Genomic DNA, 16,715 nt, shown 5'->3' on the forward strand with positions numbered 1-16,715 from the left:
CTAACCTTTGAACTCCCGAGAGTAAGAGTGAGAGAGAGAGAGAGAGAGAGAGAGAGAGAGAGAGGGAGGGCCCTCGTGACCAGATCTATGAGGTGTCTCTTGGTCTGCCAGTCAGTGGTCAACATCTGGTGTTTATGAATGACAGTCGTGAGACCTTCCAGAGGAATTACACGGCCGGCCCCCGGCCATTTGTCCATCAAAGTCCAACAAGTGTGTGTGTGTGTGTGTGTGTGTGTGTGTGTGTGTGTGTGCGCGCGTGTGTGTCTATGTGAATTATTTAATAAACTCTTCAGGAATGCTGTACACCGCTCTGATTACTCACCCCAACTTTTGCCGACTCACTCATACACTCAGACTGAAATCGCTCACCATCTCTCATCCCGCCTCCAAGACTCTGCCTCGGTTAATCACCAGACTTTTGACGTCATGGTGAAATGAGGCCAGTCGATATCAAACCCGGGGCCCGGCCCTTGTGTTATACAGCCCAGCAGCTCCACAGTTGTTTGGGAGGATGAGTTAGGGAGCACTTGCGCTGCACTAAACAAGGCATGAAATTGGTTTAATGGGAAAGAAATATTAGTATTCTTGGAAGGCCTGAATATGCAGAAAAACCCTGAAGTATTAAAAAACGAATTGCAGGCGGTTTAGAGACGCCGTTCTGCTGAACCAGCAGTGCCCACTCCGCCACCCCAACCCACAGCGTTGTGTGAAATATGTCTGCGCTACCCAACAATTAACACGGGATGCTAATAACACCACGGAGTACTGTGCTAAATATAGCCATCATCACAAGCCCCCTCTGTGTCCTCTTCACAAGCATCCCTATGATACGGATGTTGAAGAGGTACTAAACACCCAAATGACTAAAGCATTAAAATTGGATCCCTCATCCCTGAAACAATATTTGCATAAGTGGTGTGGACCCCATTAGAGGTCAGTAACACATTTTTAATGACCTCCATATACTGCACTGTCCACATGAAGTTAGATTGGGGACTCTGGGTGGGGTTTGCTGACCAGATACATTTGTCCAATCAATTTTGCAGGACAGTCATATACAATAGCTGTATGGACCTGGCAATCAAGAGTTACTGCACATCACTGGCATCGGGCTTTACCGTAGCAAAAACAAGTTGCTCAGAGAGAGCTCCATGGTGATTTGGACACAGAGAGAGAGAGAGAGAGTGGACAGCGGTATTCATCATTCTGCATTCTGTCCTCTTGTTTAGAACATGTACTTTTGTCAAGAAGGGCCTATTATTATACATATCCACTGAAAACAAGTGTACCCTATACTCAAACTATACTCACTTCTTCTTCAAAAAGATTCTTGGGTTGATATATAGAACCATTAACCTTCATAGAACCATGAACCTTTAAAGAACCCTAAAGGGTTCCATTAATGGACCCCTCAAAATGGTTTAAAAAACAGGGGTGCAATATATGAAGCATGTTTTTTGGTTCTATATAGACCTGGCTTTTTAGAGTATATAACTATAAAGTGTCCTGAACGAACGGCTTTCTCTCTCCCCTGCTCGACAATAGTTATGTAATTGACTGACAGTGGGGATGAAATTGGTCTTAGTCAGCGTTTATCAAGCCTCCTGTTAGGCACAGCGGCGGTGGCTCCTCGCAGGCAAATTATTCAGTCCAGTGAGTGCTCACTAACGTGCGCCACCGGTCCTGGTGTAGCACACCTCCAGACACCCGCAGTAAGACCGGAGACAGCGCGCTATCACTATGCCTGGCGCCCGGCCAATATCCCCACCGTGGGCTGCCGCTGAAGAGTGACTTTAAACTGTATCTGCAGAGCCTTGGAGATGCATTATGTTGCAAACAATCTATGCGCACATCACTATTAATGGATCATTACATAAATGACTCGGGGAAGTGTAAATGCGCCTATGCTTTTCCCTTTAGACTTCTCACAGAGTGGGTACGGGTGGCTTATTATTGTTGTCTGCGGAGAGTAAAGTCTCAAACTGCGGGCAAGTCAGTCACATGGGAGAAGTAACCAAACACTCTCGCTTTTGAAACAGAGCTCCAAAAAAGCGCGGATGCGCCGAATGCGTGGATATCTGCTGATTGAATAAATACTACGAGCTCTTGTGTTACCGCAGACGAGGGGAGGGCAGAAGGGCGCCGGGGAGGGCTGACCTAACGTGTTTAAGCACCGTGGACAGCGGCGCATAGCACTGACTGTTGATGCCGCCTACAAGTCCAGCGGCTTTTCTTCTTCTCGCTCGCTTCTGACGGGAGAGTGACCAACAATTTTTTTGGAGAGGAGAGCAGCCAAGTCTCTCTGCGCCAAGTTTTTTAACGACGAATCGCTCCGGAACCTGAGCAAAAATTTCCCTGCCGAAGGATGGATTGAACGACACCGCTCTCGGTGGGTCTAGAGCGGGTCCTCCTGTGTTCTTTCCAGTAGCCAGGAACAATGTCCGATCGAGGATGTGTACCAGCCGGAAGATCATCTGGAGTCTGTTGGTTCTCTCTGTTTTGGAGATAGGGCTGGGCATCTCCAGCATCGTCCTGGGTGCGGTGGGCATAAGTCGGGTACGGCCCGGCCAGAAGACGCAGCAAGGGGATGCGTCTCCGGTGTGGAGCGGGATGTGTGTACGTTTCAGTTTTGTTTTGTTTTGTTTCGTTTTTTTGTTTTGTTTTGTTTTGGTTTCGTGTTTTGGTAGAAGAAGGCTCACGTAGGCTATTTATCCAGACTTCTACATACAATAATATTCAAAAAGTACCAAGGAGTTTTACATTTGTAGAATAAGTATATTTTCAAAGGAGTTGCGATTTTTTTCCACTTCTGAAAGTTAATTTGAATCTGATCGTTTAATTTGCGTGTGAGTCTTAGGACATAGCTGATATATCAATGCAACTATGAATTTAATTGTTATTTTAAAACTTTGTATAGTTTCAAGTTTGTGTAGCCTAATTATTTGCAGCCATTTAAGGCGCATAAAAGGCTATCAATCGAAATGTATTTAGTCATTTGGCTACTTACAATTATTATAAATATTAGCAAAGAGTTCGCCGACCATCCTTCAGTATCCTATTGACGGTTTTGTCACATCGATGCATTGCATCCTCCCCATACCGCTAATATGCCGCAGCTGTATTAGCTGCTTTGCCGTTGGCGCGCGCGCCTTCCCCTCGTGCAGTCTCATTGTGTCGATTCCACTTGTCTGCATTGAGCCAGTCAGAATGTAAACATTTCTGCAGGGGTAAACCACATTCCTCCTCATTAGTTCATATAGGGCATCTAACTACATCTACGTCCTCGAAATAAGACACGCGAAGTCTTGGTATAGGTTCGTCTACTTTACGCACAGCATACAGAAGACTATGAACCCGAGGCAAAGAGAGCAGGCATCGTATACTGACCTTAAGGATCCGCAAGGCCTCTTTGGGAGGTAAATATGATCTACAGTTGACAGTATAAAGCTAATTCAGTTATCTTGCGTCCCCTAATGGCTGCCCACACACCGCAGACAAGACCATAAAATCAAGATTTTCTGGTTCTAATTTTCTCGCACTCGGAGGACTGATTTGTGGTGTGACATAGATAGGCCTGTCTATTACTATTTCCTCAGAACGAGAATTTTCACACTAGCTTTCACACAGCCTGTAATTAATTGATAATGTAGCCTAAATTACATTTAAAAATACATTTTAATGCTTTCTCCTAATGAAAGGATTAATCATTTCCCTACCCGGACCATAATAAAAGCAGGATAAGGAAATGATCAAACATCCGGGCTTGCCGTGGTTATTTACATGCTATTTTGTTTCTGGCCACGCAGTACACGTCTGCCTTGATACATGACACAACTTTATCCAGTGAGAAAGTGTGTCATCAATTATTTACAACTATGCAGCAATCGCCATTACCAGTTTGATTGTATGAGCCGTCCACAATAGTATGCTGCTACGCAATGTACCAAAGCGTTGTGGGGTGTCAGACATAACAATGCATTCTTCCCTGTGTGAGCAGGTGGCTTACTTGTGAACGTGTAGTCATTATGTTATCAGGTTGTCAGTATAAATGGGCCATTCATACTTTCAGTATGGAGGCTGTCTGTAAACAATGCAAGTGATCCACAGTGCGGAGACTGCACAGCTTTATCCCAGTTTGTTTATCAGCGATGCTCTTTTGTCCATATTTTACAACAACAAATTGACCCGGTTTATTTCCACTGTCACACCTGCCAGGACACTACCGGGTACACTGTAAGATCGAGGCCTGCTGTGTTAAACACACACACACACACACACACACACACACACACACATAAACACGCACATGCACAGACACAGACACAGACACACACACAGACATACACACAGACACACACACACACACATACACACACAACACACACAGACACACAGACACAGACACACACACACACGCACACACACACAGACATACACACAGACACACACACACACACACACACACACACACACACACACACACACACACACACACACCTAATGCGTGTTTATTTGTGTCCTCTCACCTAGTTTCTCCTCTGTGGCCTGTGCGGGATGCTCTGTGCGAAGAAAAGAACCGGCTTGGTTGTAAGTAAAAACGCACTGTTCTAGAAATTTCCCCTGTGTGTGTGTGTGTGTGTGTGTGTGTGTGTGTGTGTGGACTATTTATATGTGGTCTATCTGTGTCACATACGTTTTCTGAAACGTCGACGAGAGCAACGGGAAAGTGTGCTGCTGTGTCAGAAGTGGTTACAGTATGTCTCGAGTTACATTATGTCTTAAGACAAGTTTTTCCCTCTCTGGTTTGTTGCCCTTTTCTGAACACATTGCAGTATTTCTGTAATCCATATCCGATTTGATCCCAACTCCAGTCTGGTTGAACGGTACACCGATAGGTCAGTGAACTTCAAACGACTCCACACTCTCCTGCGCACTGTTTTAAGACCGTTGAGGCTTTTTTAAGGCACGTGTAAATCAATAAACGGATACAGTCAGCTGTTGCTGGCACGTTTTCAACATTTCTCGAGAACAATGAGGACCTACTGTATTCCAAAGCCCCACAGCTCTACACGGTTTATACTGATGAGGGATTACCAGAGAGAGAGAAGACATTACATTGTGAATCATTGGGAGATATGGCTGCATGAATGCGCTTGAGAAGTCCATTTGGTAATGCGAGGGAATGTGGTGTTCCATTTGGTAGTGCGAGGGAATGTGGTGTTCCTGGACTGAGCTTCAGTAGACGGTGCGTCCCGGCGCGCTGCATGGGGTCGGATATTCAATTAGGCAGCGCGAGCTGAGCCTCTGGAGGGGACACAGGGGAGAGTGTTAATGACAAATCAATAGTGAAGTGAAACCTGGCCTCAGAGAACGCCTGCCTGCCTCAGAGTCTCTCTCTCTTTCCCTCTCTCTCCATCTCTCTCTCTCTCTCCCTCTCTCTCCATCCCTCCCATCACCCTCTCTCAGAGTCTCTCTCTCTCTCCCTCTCTCCATCCCTCCCATCACCCTCTCTCAGAGTCTCTCTCTCTCTCCCTCTCTCTCATCCCTTCCATCACCCTCCCTCACACCGCATGCTAGAGTCTCTCTCTCTCTTTCTCTGTCCTCCCTCTCTCTCAGTGCCTCCCATCACCCTTGCTCACTGTGCATAGTCTCTTTCTCTCTCTCTCTCTCTCTCTCTCTTCATCCATCTCATCGCCCTACAGTAGCTCACTCTGCAATCCAGACTCTCTTTCTCTCTCAATCGCTTTCCTTCTCTCTGTTTGTCTGTCTCTGTATTCAGTTTCCTCCCTCTCTCTCTCTCTCTCTCTCGCTCACCACACTGCTTTCCCTCTCTCTTCCTCTCTTTTGCTGTCTTCCCTTCTCTTTCCCTTTCTCTCCCCCCCCCGCTGTCTGTCTCCCCATCTTTCTCCCCTCTTCCCCTTTCTCTCGCTCTTTTTTCTCTCTCTCCCTGTCTCTCTCTCTCCCTCTTTCCCTACCCCCTCTGTCTCCCTTCTCTCTCTCCCTCTCTTTCTCTCTCTGCCAACTTCAGTCTCTGTCTTCCCCCATCTGTCTGTTTCCATCTCTCTCACTGATCAGTCTGTCTCTCCGTGTCCATCTGCCCTTTCCAATTTTCCTCTTTCTTTCTCTCTCTCCCTCTCTCTCTCTCTCTGTCTCACTGATTTCTCTCACTCCTCTCCTGTTTCATATTGCTCTCTCTTATGTCTCATGTTCCTCTCTTGTATGTCTCGTTTTGCTCTATCTTGATCTATTTTTCACCATTTCCATATGACCCCCCCCCCCCACACACACACACACACACACACACTCCTCACTGCTCCTTTCGTTCTATCCTCTCTCTCATTCCTTAACAGTTTATGTATCATTCTCTCATTCTCTCTCTCTTTCTCTTCATATTTCTCCCTCTCTCTCTTATGAAGATTGAATTTACCCATATAACCTGATAACTGGCCATCACTGTTTCCATTCTGTTGATGGGCAACGACTGAAGCACTGTCTTTGGTGTTCCCCCCTGGGGCACCCACTGATTTAATTTGCAACATCATGTCAGGGAGCGGCAAACATCACAGGGGTAGTTGCCAAGCGATCTCTGATATTTACTGTTAGCGCTGTTCCAAAATCACATCACGTCTAATGTGGAAACCAGAACAGGAGATATGATATAATTTGGCCGCGTGTTGTCAGATTTCATGGTGATTCCCATTATTTCGTGTGGCCCTTTGACAGCGTTCCTGTCATGAAGACCTAACGAAATCACGCGTATTCTTGGACATCACCTGGTCATTATTTTGGATTTGTGATTTTGTGCGAGTGTGTGTGGGCGCGCAAGGCCAGCCACTGGAAATGGAAAAGGGACGTTGATGCAACACCGTGTGTGTGGCTGAGGAGATTTTAAACGCGTGGCGGTGTCAAGATGACATGTCTCTGGACACACTAGACCATGCTGGAGCAGGACATAGGGATGGTATTTTGGGGGACACCAGGGAATGAGAAGAAGGCTGCACTCCTCTTTCTCTCCCACTCACTCTCTCTCTATCTCTCCCACTCTCTCTCTCTCACTCTTTACCTTTCTCTCCCTCTCTTCCTCTCTCTCTTTCTCTACCATTCTCCCACTCTCTCTGTCTTTCTCTCCCACTCTCCCTCTCTCTCTGTCTTTTTCTCCCCCCCCCCCCTCTCTCTCTCTCTCTATTTCTCTCCCACCCTCTCTCCCGCTCTCTTGTTCACCTCATGTAATCTATTCATGTAGGTCAGGGGCTTTCTGTGCCCTGTGCTCCCTACAGGTGATGTTACATTTGTGGACCAACATTTTGAGCAATGTTTTCGGAGCAGGCACATGACCGTTTCCTAGTGTTCTGATTGGACGATCGGAAAAAAGTTGGACTGAGTATCATGTATGGCATGGCTGGAGTATCACTGCTCCAGCCTTACACCAGATCGGTAGGCCTATCGGTCTAATTTAGCACTTGACTAGCTGCTTCAGGGACGTTCAGCTGGTCAAGAGTGTTACTGATGATTCAGTTAGTCAGTTAAATAAAACTAGGATGATAGTTGCAGTGCAGTGTGTGTGTGTGTGTGGGGGGGGGGTATGGGGGGTTCTTCCTGTCTACTCTCCATTCAGTCTGCATCTTAGTCTCCTCTACTGGCTGAGCAAGGTGCTAGCACAGCGTGGTACCCTGGGGGCATGCTAGCTAATCAAAGAAGCACATTTAAAAGTAGGCTACCCAAACTCTGCTGCCAGTCAGTATATGGATGAAAGTGTCTGCTAATGAATACAGTTAGACATGTATCAGTCACGGATCATGGGAGACCACTTAGAGTGATCGAAATCCTCCAGGGAGTCTTAATCAGACATGGCCAACTCCAGGTGGATTCACCTGGGTGATTTGTGTGTGTGTGTGTGTGTGTGTGTGTGTGTGTGTGTGTGTGTGTTTAATGCAAATGCTCTCTGGTAACAAGACACACTTTCTGTGCAGACTTTGGCTGCAATTTTGCCAGTATAGTATAGCTGAACAACTTGGGCTTCATTTTAATTCATACAAGTTCATGCTGCCATTCTGTCCATGTTTATTTCATAAATTAAATTATTTTATCTCCCTCAACAATGGAATTCTCTTCTCTGATTGGCTGATGGGGTGGCCATTAACTTCATATAACCTGCTACCTCTGAAGTAGTTCCCATATCACACTTGAATATTAATTCGCCAAACTCGTTGCGAAGTTTAAATGAACCGTCACGTTGCATCCAAGCTGAAATACAGACATACAGAACCATAGTAACATTGTAGCATATGACGGAGGTGGATTGTAGCTAGTTGGATGCCATGTAGGCTATAAAAGAAGCGATCTTTCAAAGTTAAAGTTAATCAGAATCCTGGGATATGACCGCTTGACAACGGGAGAGATAGAACTAACGACTGGCTTTCGGCCGTAGCAACCAGCCATTTAGAACTAACGACTGGCTTTTGGCCATAGCAACCATCCATTTAGAACTAGTAACGGCAGTTTTGTCCTGCAAGTAGAAAGTTGATATGTGGCGGAAAGTAGTCCCACAGTCAAGACAGTTTTAGCGATGTTAACGGACGCAATGGTGGAATAAAACTATGTTCTAAATATACAGTTTATGAATACAAACGGGAGATAAGCGGGATAACGGCCTTCGAGGTCGACCGGTTCGATGGAAATAATGGCACGGCGGAGGTAACGGGGCAGTCACACGCTTGCGTCCGCCAACGTATGCCTCATTTTGTCACATTTCCATAAACGCGAACTGATTGGTTTGTCAGTGTTCGAAAATTTGCATACACGGAATTTCATTGGCTGGCGCTTGCGCGATCCGTCAAAAGTTGAACATTTCTCAACTTTTTAGCGGAGGCAACGTATCTCAGGCAACGCATCGGACCCACAATTCAGTGCGGCATGAAATGAAGTCCAGCCAATGTAAAGTGAATGGGAAAACAACGGACGAACGTTGGCCGACGCAAGCGTGTGACTGCCCCGTAACTCCGTCTCCGTGCTTCGCACGTCGCCGGAGTTCTAGACCTCCACCTAGCCATTATTTCCATCGAACCGGTCACCTCGTCGGCCGTTATCCCTTACATATATATATATGTATATAACTTGTATGTCACTGTTTCTGTTACCATTTGTATGATGTCTGTCACTGTTTCCTTTGTTGTTGCTGTTATGATCATTCTTAAAGAAACGTAAATGTTGAAAGAAAATGTTAAATGTTGCATGAAAATGTTTCACAACAAACCTATTTTGAAACAAACCAATGTCCTCTCCAGATGATCCTGTTCTCTGCCTGCTGCATCTGCGGGCTGATCGGCGGCATCCTGAACTTCCAGTTTGTGCGCGCGGTGAAGCGTCCGGGCGCGCTGCCCTCGCTGCACATGGCGGCCATGACGCTCACCTGCCTGGGCATCAGCAGCTGCACGCTGAGCACCTGGCTTACCTGCCGCCTGGCCAGCACCGAGCAGCAGAGGATGTTCCTGGAGCGCGAGCACTCGCTGCACCACTCGCACGAGATGACCGACAAGGTGAGACCTCGGAGGAGCCACACACGGCGTGGGGAGCAAAGGGGGGCGCGCTCTGCACTCAAAGGCCCGATCACATTGTAGACGGCATGCGCTGCGCTCACCGCTAGGTTGCTCTTGGTTGAGATAACGTTGTACGATTTTTGTTGCTGTTACCGCTCCTATTTATATGGTTACTGCTGGGCTCCGCGCAAAAGACCATTCACTTACAGCGCGCCGCGGTCAAAGTTCAATTATTTCAACTTTGACCGCGGTACGCGCAACAGCGGCAAAGCGGCAAAATGCCGCCGGCGCTGCGCTTTGCTGTGCTTAGCGGCAGAGCCGCTTTTGCGCTCTCAACCCATTGAAATGAATGGGTTTCATAGCGCATGCCGCCTGTAATCTGATCGGGCCTTATACTGTGCATTCAGACCAAGACCGTCAAAAGCGTCAAAGTCGCTGGTGAAGCTCATAGCTCGACGCTCAACCCAGTTCGACGCCGAAAGCGTCAAAGCCATGACGTGAAACATTCGGACAAACCACAAGCCGCAATCCTGCGAGCAGTGATGGGCAGTAACGCGTTAGAAGTAACGCGTTACTGTAATCCAATTACTTTTTTCAAGTAACGAGTAAAGTAAGGGATTACAATGGCAAAATCAGTAATTCGATTACCTTTACTTTAGGCTGCGTTACTGCGTTACTAAACTGCGATTTTAATTGCTTTTGAGACTGTCTGGTGACAATCAGTATAATGTCCAACGCATTGCGAGAGATGTAAACAGACGAGACAACAGAGTGCGGGAGAGAGCATGACCATGCTGTATATAGCCTACGTGAGTTGGGGTTTTCCTAAACTTTTCCCATAGTTCGGGACTTGGACTTATTTTGCTTATCTTTAGCCTAGCCTACTTCACTTTTATTGTTCTTTCTACTTTCATTTCATTCGATGACTTATGATTTCACTCTGGACTGATGCTTCAACTCAAATGTCTTTTCAAATTCGAAATTGGGGTCGTTGACGTTCGAACTTGTTTTCGGTGGACACAGAGCCATGGCTCTGGGTGGACATAATTAAGTTTGTACCGTCGGAGTCTTTTAATAATTGAGGAAATGTCCGTAAATAATAGAGCCTGTATCATCTGCGTTCTCTGTAGTCGCTTTCAGACATAACCCCTGCAGTAGCCTATGAGGTTTGCCAGACGGAGGTCCGACTCTTCGGTTAATTATAGGCTACAGAATCTATGTATGTTTGAGTGAGGGGTGGCGCAGAATGCGGCCGCTGTCACAGGACTTACTGTTTTTATTTTACCACGGACAGCGCACCCGTTCCGAATATTGTTGCAACAATGCAGCATGTATTCTGTTACATCCGCAGCATCGATGAAAGATTGGAGCGTGACATGCAGGTTAACTGCGCAACGTTTAATTGAAACTCAGCAGTGACGCTCTCACATAATCTGAACGAATTCACGTTCTTTATTTACAAATGTGTGGCATGCAGTTCATAGTTCACAGAACTCGTTTATGCACAACACTGCATTTGATTCTATTTTATATGATGGAATATGCAGAAAGAATAAAATTAGGCTGAAAGGTGTATTGCTTTAGGCTATAGCATATTCAGGTTGTGTAGCCTTTAGTGTTTTTGAAAAATAACTAAGTAAAGTAATTGTAAAGTAACTAATTGCTTTTGGGGGAAAGTAATCAGTAAAGTAACATGATTACTTTCTTGGACAATTAATCAGTAATCAGTAACTAATTACTTTTTCCAAGTAACTTGACCAACACTGCCTGCGAGTTTGACATTCTGATTACGCCAAGGCCGAACCGTGTCATAGCTCATTACCATAAAGTTAACTGAGGCTTGGGGCGGCTACAGGCTACAGCGCTCGTGCCATGTACGGGTCCGAGTGCCCATGGGGACCCACGTTCGAGTCCGGCCTGCGGTCATTTCCCAATCTCTCTCTCCCACTTGCTTCCTGTCTCTCTCCACTGTCCTATACAAATAAAGGTAAAAAGCCCAAAAAATATACTTTAAAAAAAAAAATTAAAGTTAACTGAGGCTCAACTTTTTTTTGACGCCCGTGAGGCTCATGAAGCCACACTCACGCCCAGAACGCTTTTGACACAGGTAACGCCGACTCTCCATAGAAAATGAATGATTTCCGGCGCTCTTGACGCTTTTGACGGTCTTGGTCTGAATGCACAGTTAGAGTGAGGTTACACTTGCTATTAGACCAAGCGTAAGCGTATGCACCCGCGTGCGACCTGCTGTGTCCTGTGTACAGACTCGCTGCAGCATTACGCACCCAACTGGAGGTCTTCAGGAGGGGGAGACTATAGTAATATCAGACGTGGAAATTGGAGCGGGTATGCCGGCTATGACATCGCCTCAAGTGATCACGTGCTCACGCGAGGCAGCCATGATGCGAACATGAACGCGTTGTCTGCAGCAAGTATAACCCCACTCTTACAGGGGAGCTACACCAGGCGCGTAACTGAAGCGTTCCGTTCGCGAAGAATATGCTGCAGCAGTTAATAATCACTATAGTCAATGGAAGTACCAGATGCCAGACACCAGTCGCGAACCTTTGGTCTAAACCCTAATTTAGAAAAAAAGGTGGTATATAGAACCAAAATGCATGCTTCATGTACAGTATGGCACCCTTTAGACCATTTTGAAGGATTCATCAAATGAACCCCTAATGGTTCTTTAAGCCTGCATGGTTCTATGTAGCACCCCAAGAACCTTAAAAACATGCCAACCAGCCTATTGGTCCCTTTTATGGTTATGGTTGTTTACCGTGTTGCAAGTCGCTTTGGTTCAAAAGCATCAGCCAAATGTAATGTAAATGTAAAATATGTAAATTATGGTATGTAGCAGACACTTTTGTCCAAAGAGCCATACAAATAACAACAATACAAAAATTAAATTGAAAAGTAGGCTAAACAATTTAAAAGTTGGTAATGCTGGTTGGTTGTGTTGGTAATAAACAACAATGACAATTCAACCAACAGCCTAATGAAAATAACGAAACACTATAATATACAAATCATAACGTATAAGAAATGCCTAATAAACTAAGTGCATGTTGAACAGATATGCGTTTAGACCCCCCTTGAAAGACTCAAAACTATCACAGGACTATCACAGCTACAGTAGATCAGCTTTGGTGTGTGGTAAGTGTTGTGGTGCATAAAGCCTGCCATGCATCAGGTGGATGCTACACATTGGTGGTTAGTGAGGTGCCCCAGTCGCTGTGAAGCGCTTTGAGTGTCGAGAAAAGGGCTATATAAATGTAGCATGTGGTTGTTGTTGTTCTGGCTACAGGATAGCTATAGGCTAACTGGTCTAACCCGCTTTCAGTGAACTATGCTAAGAGATCAGATTGGGTGATTTTATGTATGGGATTGTCCGTGGATGGAGTGCTCAGCGTAGTCGGGGTAGTGCTCAGCATGAGCAGTGAGTCAGTGCTCATTTATAACCATCATTTGGCCATGAAAGTCAATTACAGAGAGCTGCAGAGCTGCATAATCTTGGCACCTTTGCCGTTCTGTTCAATCCATTTAGGGTGTCTGGTTTTGGCCAAGAATGCCAGTTGCACCCAGACAAAAATGTCCAAATCCAGACACAGTGAAGATTGTTGAGGTCAGCTCACTAGTCAAGTTCTATAAATGAGAAAGAGGTGATTACTTTGCACTTTCTGATAATCTGCAGCAGAAATCTCTAATGATGTATTTATTATGATTTTTTTTTTTTGCTATGAAAGACTAGTGAGAATTCTCAGGGGGAAAAAGGCTAAATCTAGGCTTGTTTGTATCCATGGTAGAGGTCTAGGATATGTTCCTCATTTCTACAGTGAAGGATTTCTCAGAGGATAGAGGGGAGTCTGAACACCTTGATACAATATACTGTGTAGATGAAGCTATCTCGCAAAGTGCACTTTAAAGGAACTCTGGCTGTTTTTACAAAGAGCCCTGTTGTTCAAGGTGGTGTCTTGTAAGGATCCGTTTCATGTTGCACAGCACTTGTAATGACATTTTTAATCTGTCCATAGCATAGCGTTGTTAGCCTGGTTAGAACCATTCACTTTGTATATAGAGCCTGGACACTCACGATTGGGAGACCTTTCCAACACTAGCATGGTGACAGGCATAGGCATACTGTTGACTTTGAAATCATTGGTCAAGACTAGGGATACCTAATGTTACTTCCTACTTCGCCTAAACTTCACAAACTGACAATAAACAGCATTGGCAGTCAGAAAACAATGTACCTTGCTATTACCATTTACCAGAGCCAACCATAGTGTCATCCCCTCTCGTCATACTGACAACACTCAGTGACCTCGAATGACAGGACTCTAAAAACGGCCGGAGTTCCCCTTTAACCCTCATGTTGTCCTTGGGGTCAATTTGACCCCAAGCAATGTTTAACATCATAAAATATATGATTCACTTTTTTTGTTTTGCTTCAAGTTTCATGACTTTATTTTTGATGGTGGTTATTACACTCTTGTTAAGTACCTACCACAAAAAAAACTGGGTAAAAAAAAATATTTCAATTATTTTTTGAGAGTTTTTTTAGCTGGGGTCAAATTGACCCCAAGGACAACGAACGTCGGTAAGATTTGAGGACAACATGAGGGTTAAGATGAATCGCTTCCTAGAGCCATTTCATAGCCCTTGGTTGTACTGTAGTTGCTTGTGGACACACACATGGTGGCCACCACAGACACTGGTTATTCTTATTCCGCCTTAGTGTATAGATTCCAAAACAAAAGCCCTACTGTATGTGCATCATTACGAGCAATGTTTGTACGGTTAAAGCCCATTACAGAATGAATTATTGGATTCAACATGGCATCAGACATCTAAAACCAAGATGTTGTTGGAGTCGTTCCATGTGCAGTCAGTGTCCTTGTAGTGTAGCACCATTGTAGCGCTGTCACAAATATGGTTACACAGCTGTTAGAACGCTGGGTGTACACACTACATGATGACGAAATAACGCCACTCAGATTCTGGTGAAGGACATTGACCTTTCATTGTAGAATCTGTAGCTTGCTAAGAGAGTTTCTTAAGAGTCAAGACTCCAAAAACTTTATTGTCTAATGTTATTGTTCGTGATTGTGGCATGAGTTTTATATGTATTGGGAATGAAGGATTTGTGGTATAATGACTTCTTAGCCAGGGGCACTCTGAACCTTTTTGATGATGGTAATAGTTCCAGGGGGTGGAGGGGGTGGGAGGCATTCTGGATGGTGAAGTTGGATTTTCTTTCCACTGCTTGTATATAAAGATCAGATGGCTGTTTTTGTGGAATGCCTATGATCTTAAAGGGATATTCCGCCATTTTTGGAAATACGCTCATTTTCCACCTCCCCTCGAGCAAAACAATCGATATTTACCTTGTTCCCGTTCATCCAGCCATTCTGTGAGTCTGGCGATACAACTTTTAGCTTCAGCCTAGCATAGATCATTGAATCGGATTAGACCATTAGCTTCTCGCCTGCTAGCTTCGTGTTTAAAAGTGACTAAGATTTCTGGTAATTTTCCCATTTAAAACGTGTCTCCTCTCTAGTTAGAAAGTGCAATAAGACCAACTGAAAATGAAACCTGGCGTTTTTCTAGGCTGATTTGACATGGAACTACACTCTCATCTGGCGTAATAATCAAGGCAACTTGCAAACGTACTGAAGGCGCAGTGATATCGTACGCAGCATCTGAAAATAGTCCCCATAGACAACAAGCAGTAGTAGTGCCAGTAGGTTGCAAGTTGCCTTGATTATTACGCCAGATGAGAGTGTAGTTCCATGTCAAATCAGCCTAGAAAAACGCCAGGTTTCATTTTCAGTTGGTCTTATTGCACTTTCTAACTTGAGAGGAGACACGTTTTAAATGGGAAAATTAACAGAAATCTTAGTCACTTTTAAACATGAAGCTAGCAGGCGAGAAGCTAATGGTCTAATCCGATTCAATGATCTATGCTAGGCTGGAGCTAAAAGTTGTATCGCCAGACTCACAGAATGGCTGGATGAACGGGAACAAGGTAAATATCGATTGTTTTGCTCAAGGGGAGGTGGAAAATGAGCGTATTTCCAAAAATGGCGGAATATCCCTTTAACGGCATGCATGGCTGTCCTTGCCAGCTTTCTCTTGCACCGAGTTAAATCAGGAATAGAGAATTCAAAGTACAGAGACATAGTCAGGGAACGCTGCAGGATGATACACTCTTCAAATGAATGTGTTCAAAACAACACAACTTAGGTAGTTTTTAACACATGTCTATGTTCAGATATGGACAACACAGTGTGTGTTGTTTCTAACACATTGCTTTTGTTATTCGTTTCAAGAGTGTACACATTATGTGTTGAAAATAACACCGTTTGTGTTGTTGCAACACATTCAAGTACTTATGGGCCAGAACAATGAGGAGAACCACTATCGAGCTTCCAAACGCACTACAACTTCTGTGAAGCCAAGTCAAGTCACATATGTATGTAGCGCATTTCATACGCAGAGATCATGCAATGCGCTTTACATAAACAGAAGCAAACAGGAATAGTTAATAAAAGCATAGAAGGGCAATAGTCAAAGAATAGTTTAGATTAAAAAAAGAAAACATTAAGCGCACAAAACGCCTTGCTTTTAGTTGTTAAATCGGTAATGGGTTTTGACGGTACAAACATTGCTCGTAATGATGCATAGGGGTTTTGTTCCAAGGTATGGATTTAGCAGCATTGTCTGGAATCTACATGATTCATAATGACATGTAGGCCCAGTCATCACAGTAATTGCTTGGTTTGCAAAACTGGAATTCTAAAAACATCCTTTCGAAGCTGAGCCAGCCGATTATTATGCCATAATGCACAGCTGAAATCATGACGTAGACGGCTGGTTGTCATTGGTTACATTCTGTTATTCTTTCCCTGTTTTAGCAGGAGACCCTAGACAACTCCAGTAACGGGATACCACAGATTTCCTACAATGGACGGAATGCGTCACCATGACCACGTGGGAAAACCCATTGTTACCTCACTGAAGTCGTGCTGTGGACATACCAGTGTTTCAAAATGGCGTTTCAACAGACCCTGGGCTGCAAGATCAGGGATGAGGGTAGCACAACTTCCACGGAGAAGAGCTATCAGTGACCCTTCACGATGCTGACTTGGGGAATGATGTGTCAGGCTTTAGGATGAT

At 44.8% G+C, this 16,715-nt stretch overlaps 1 protein-coding gene across 1 annotated transcript; it reads left to right on the plus strand.

Annotated features, from left to right (window-relative positions):
• Nucleotides 1–2,324: 2,324 nt before the first annotated feature.
• Nucleotides 2,325–16,715, plus strand: LOC134073039 (transmembrane protein 196). Its single transcript, XM_062529979.1, has 4 exons — nucleotides 2,325–2,598; nucleotides 4,531–4,587; nucleotides 9,285–9,536; nucleotides 16,457–16,715. The coding sequence occupies exons 1-4, from the start codon at nucleotides 2,452–2,454 to the stop codon at nucleotides 16,523–16,525; spliced, it is 525 nt and encodes a 174-aa protein (XP_062385963.1). The 5' UTR covers nucleotides 2,325–2,451; the 3' UTR covers nucleotides 16,526–16,715.

The sequence above is a fragment of the Sardina pilchardus genome, chromosome 24 (assembly GCF_963854185.1).
Source record: "Sardina pilchardus chromosome 24, fSarPil1.1, whole genome shotgun sequence".
NCBI lineage: Eukaryota > Metazoa > Chordata > Actinopteri > Clupeiformes > Clupeidae > Sardina > Sardina pilchardus.

Bases quoted from the DNA above. Each gene is read 5' to 3' on its own strand.
- LOC134073039 (XM_062529979.1), top strand. From the start codon at position 2,452: ATGTGTACCAGCCGGAAGATCATCTGGAGTCTGTTGGTTCTCTCTGTT. The intron at 2,599-4,530 runs GTGTGGAGCGGG...CCTCTCACCTAG, and splicing joins AGCAAGGGGATGCGTCTCCG to TTTCTCCTCTGTGGCCTGTG. The intron at 4,588-9,284 runs GTAAGTAAAAAC...TGTCCTCTCCAG, and splicing joins AGAAAAGAACCGGCTTGGTT to ATGATCCTGTTCTCTGCCTG.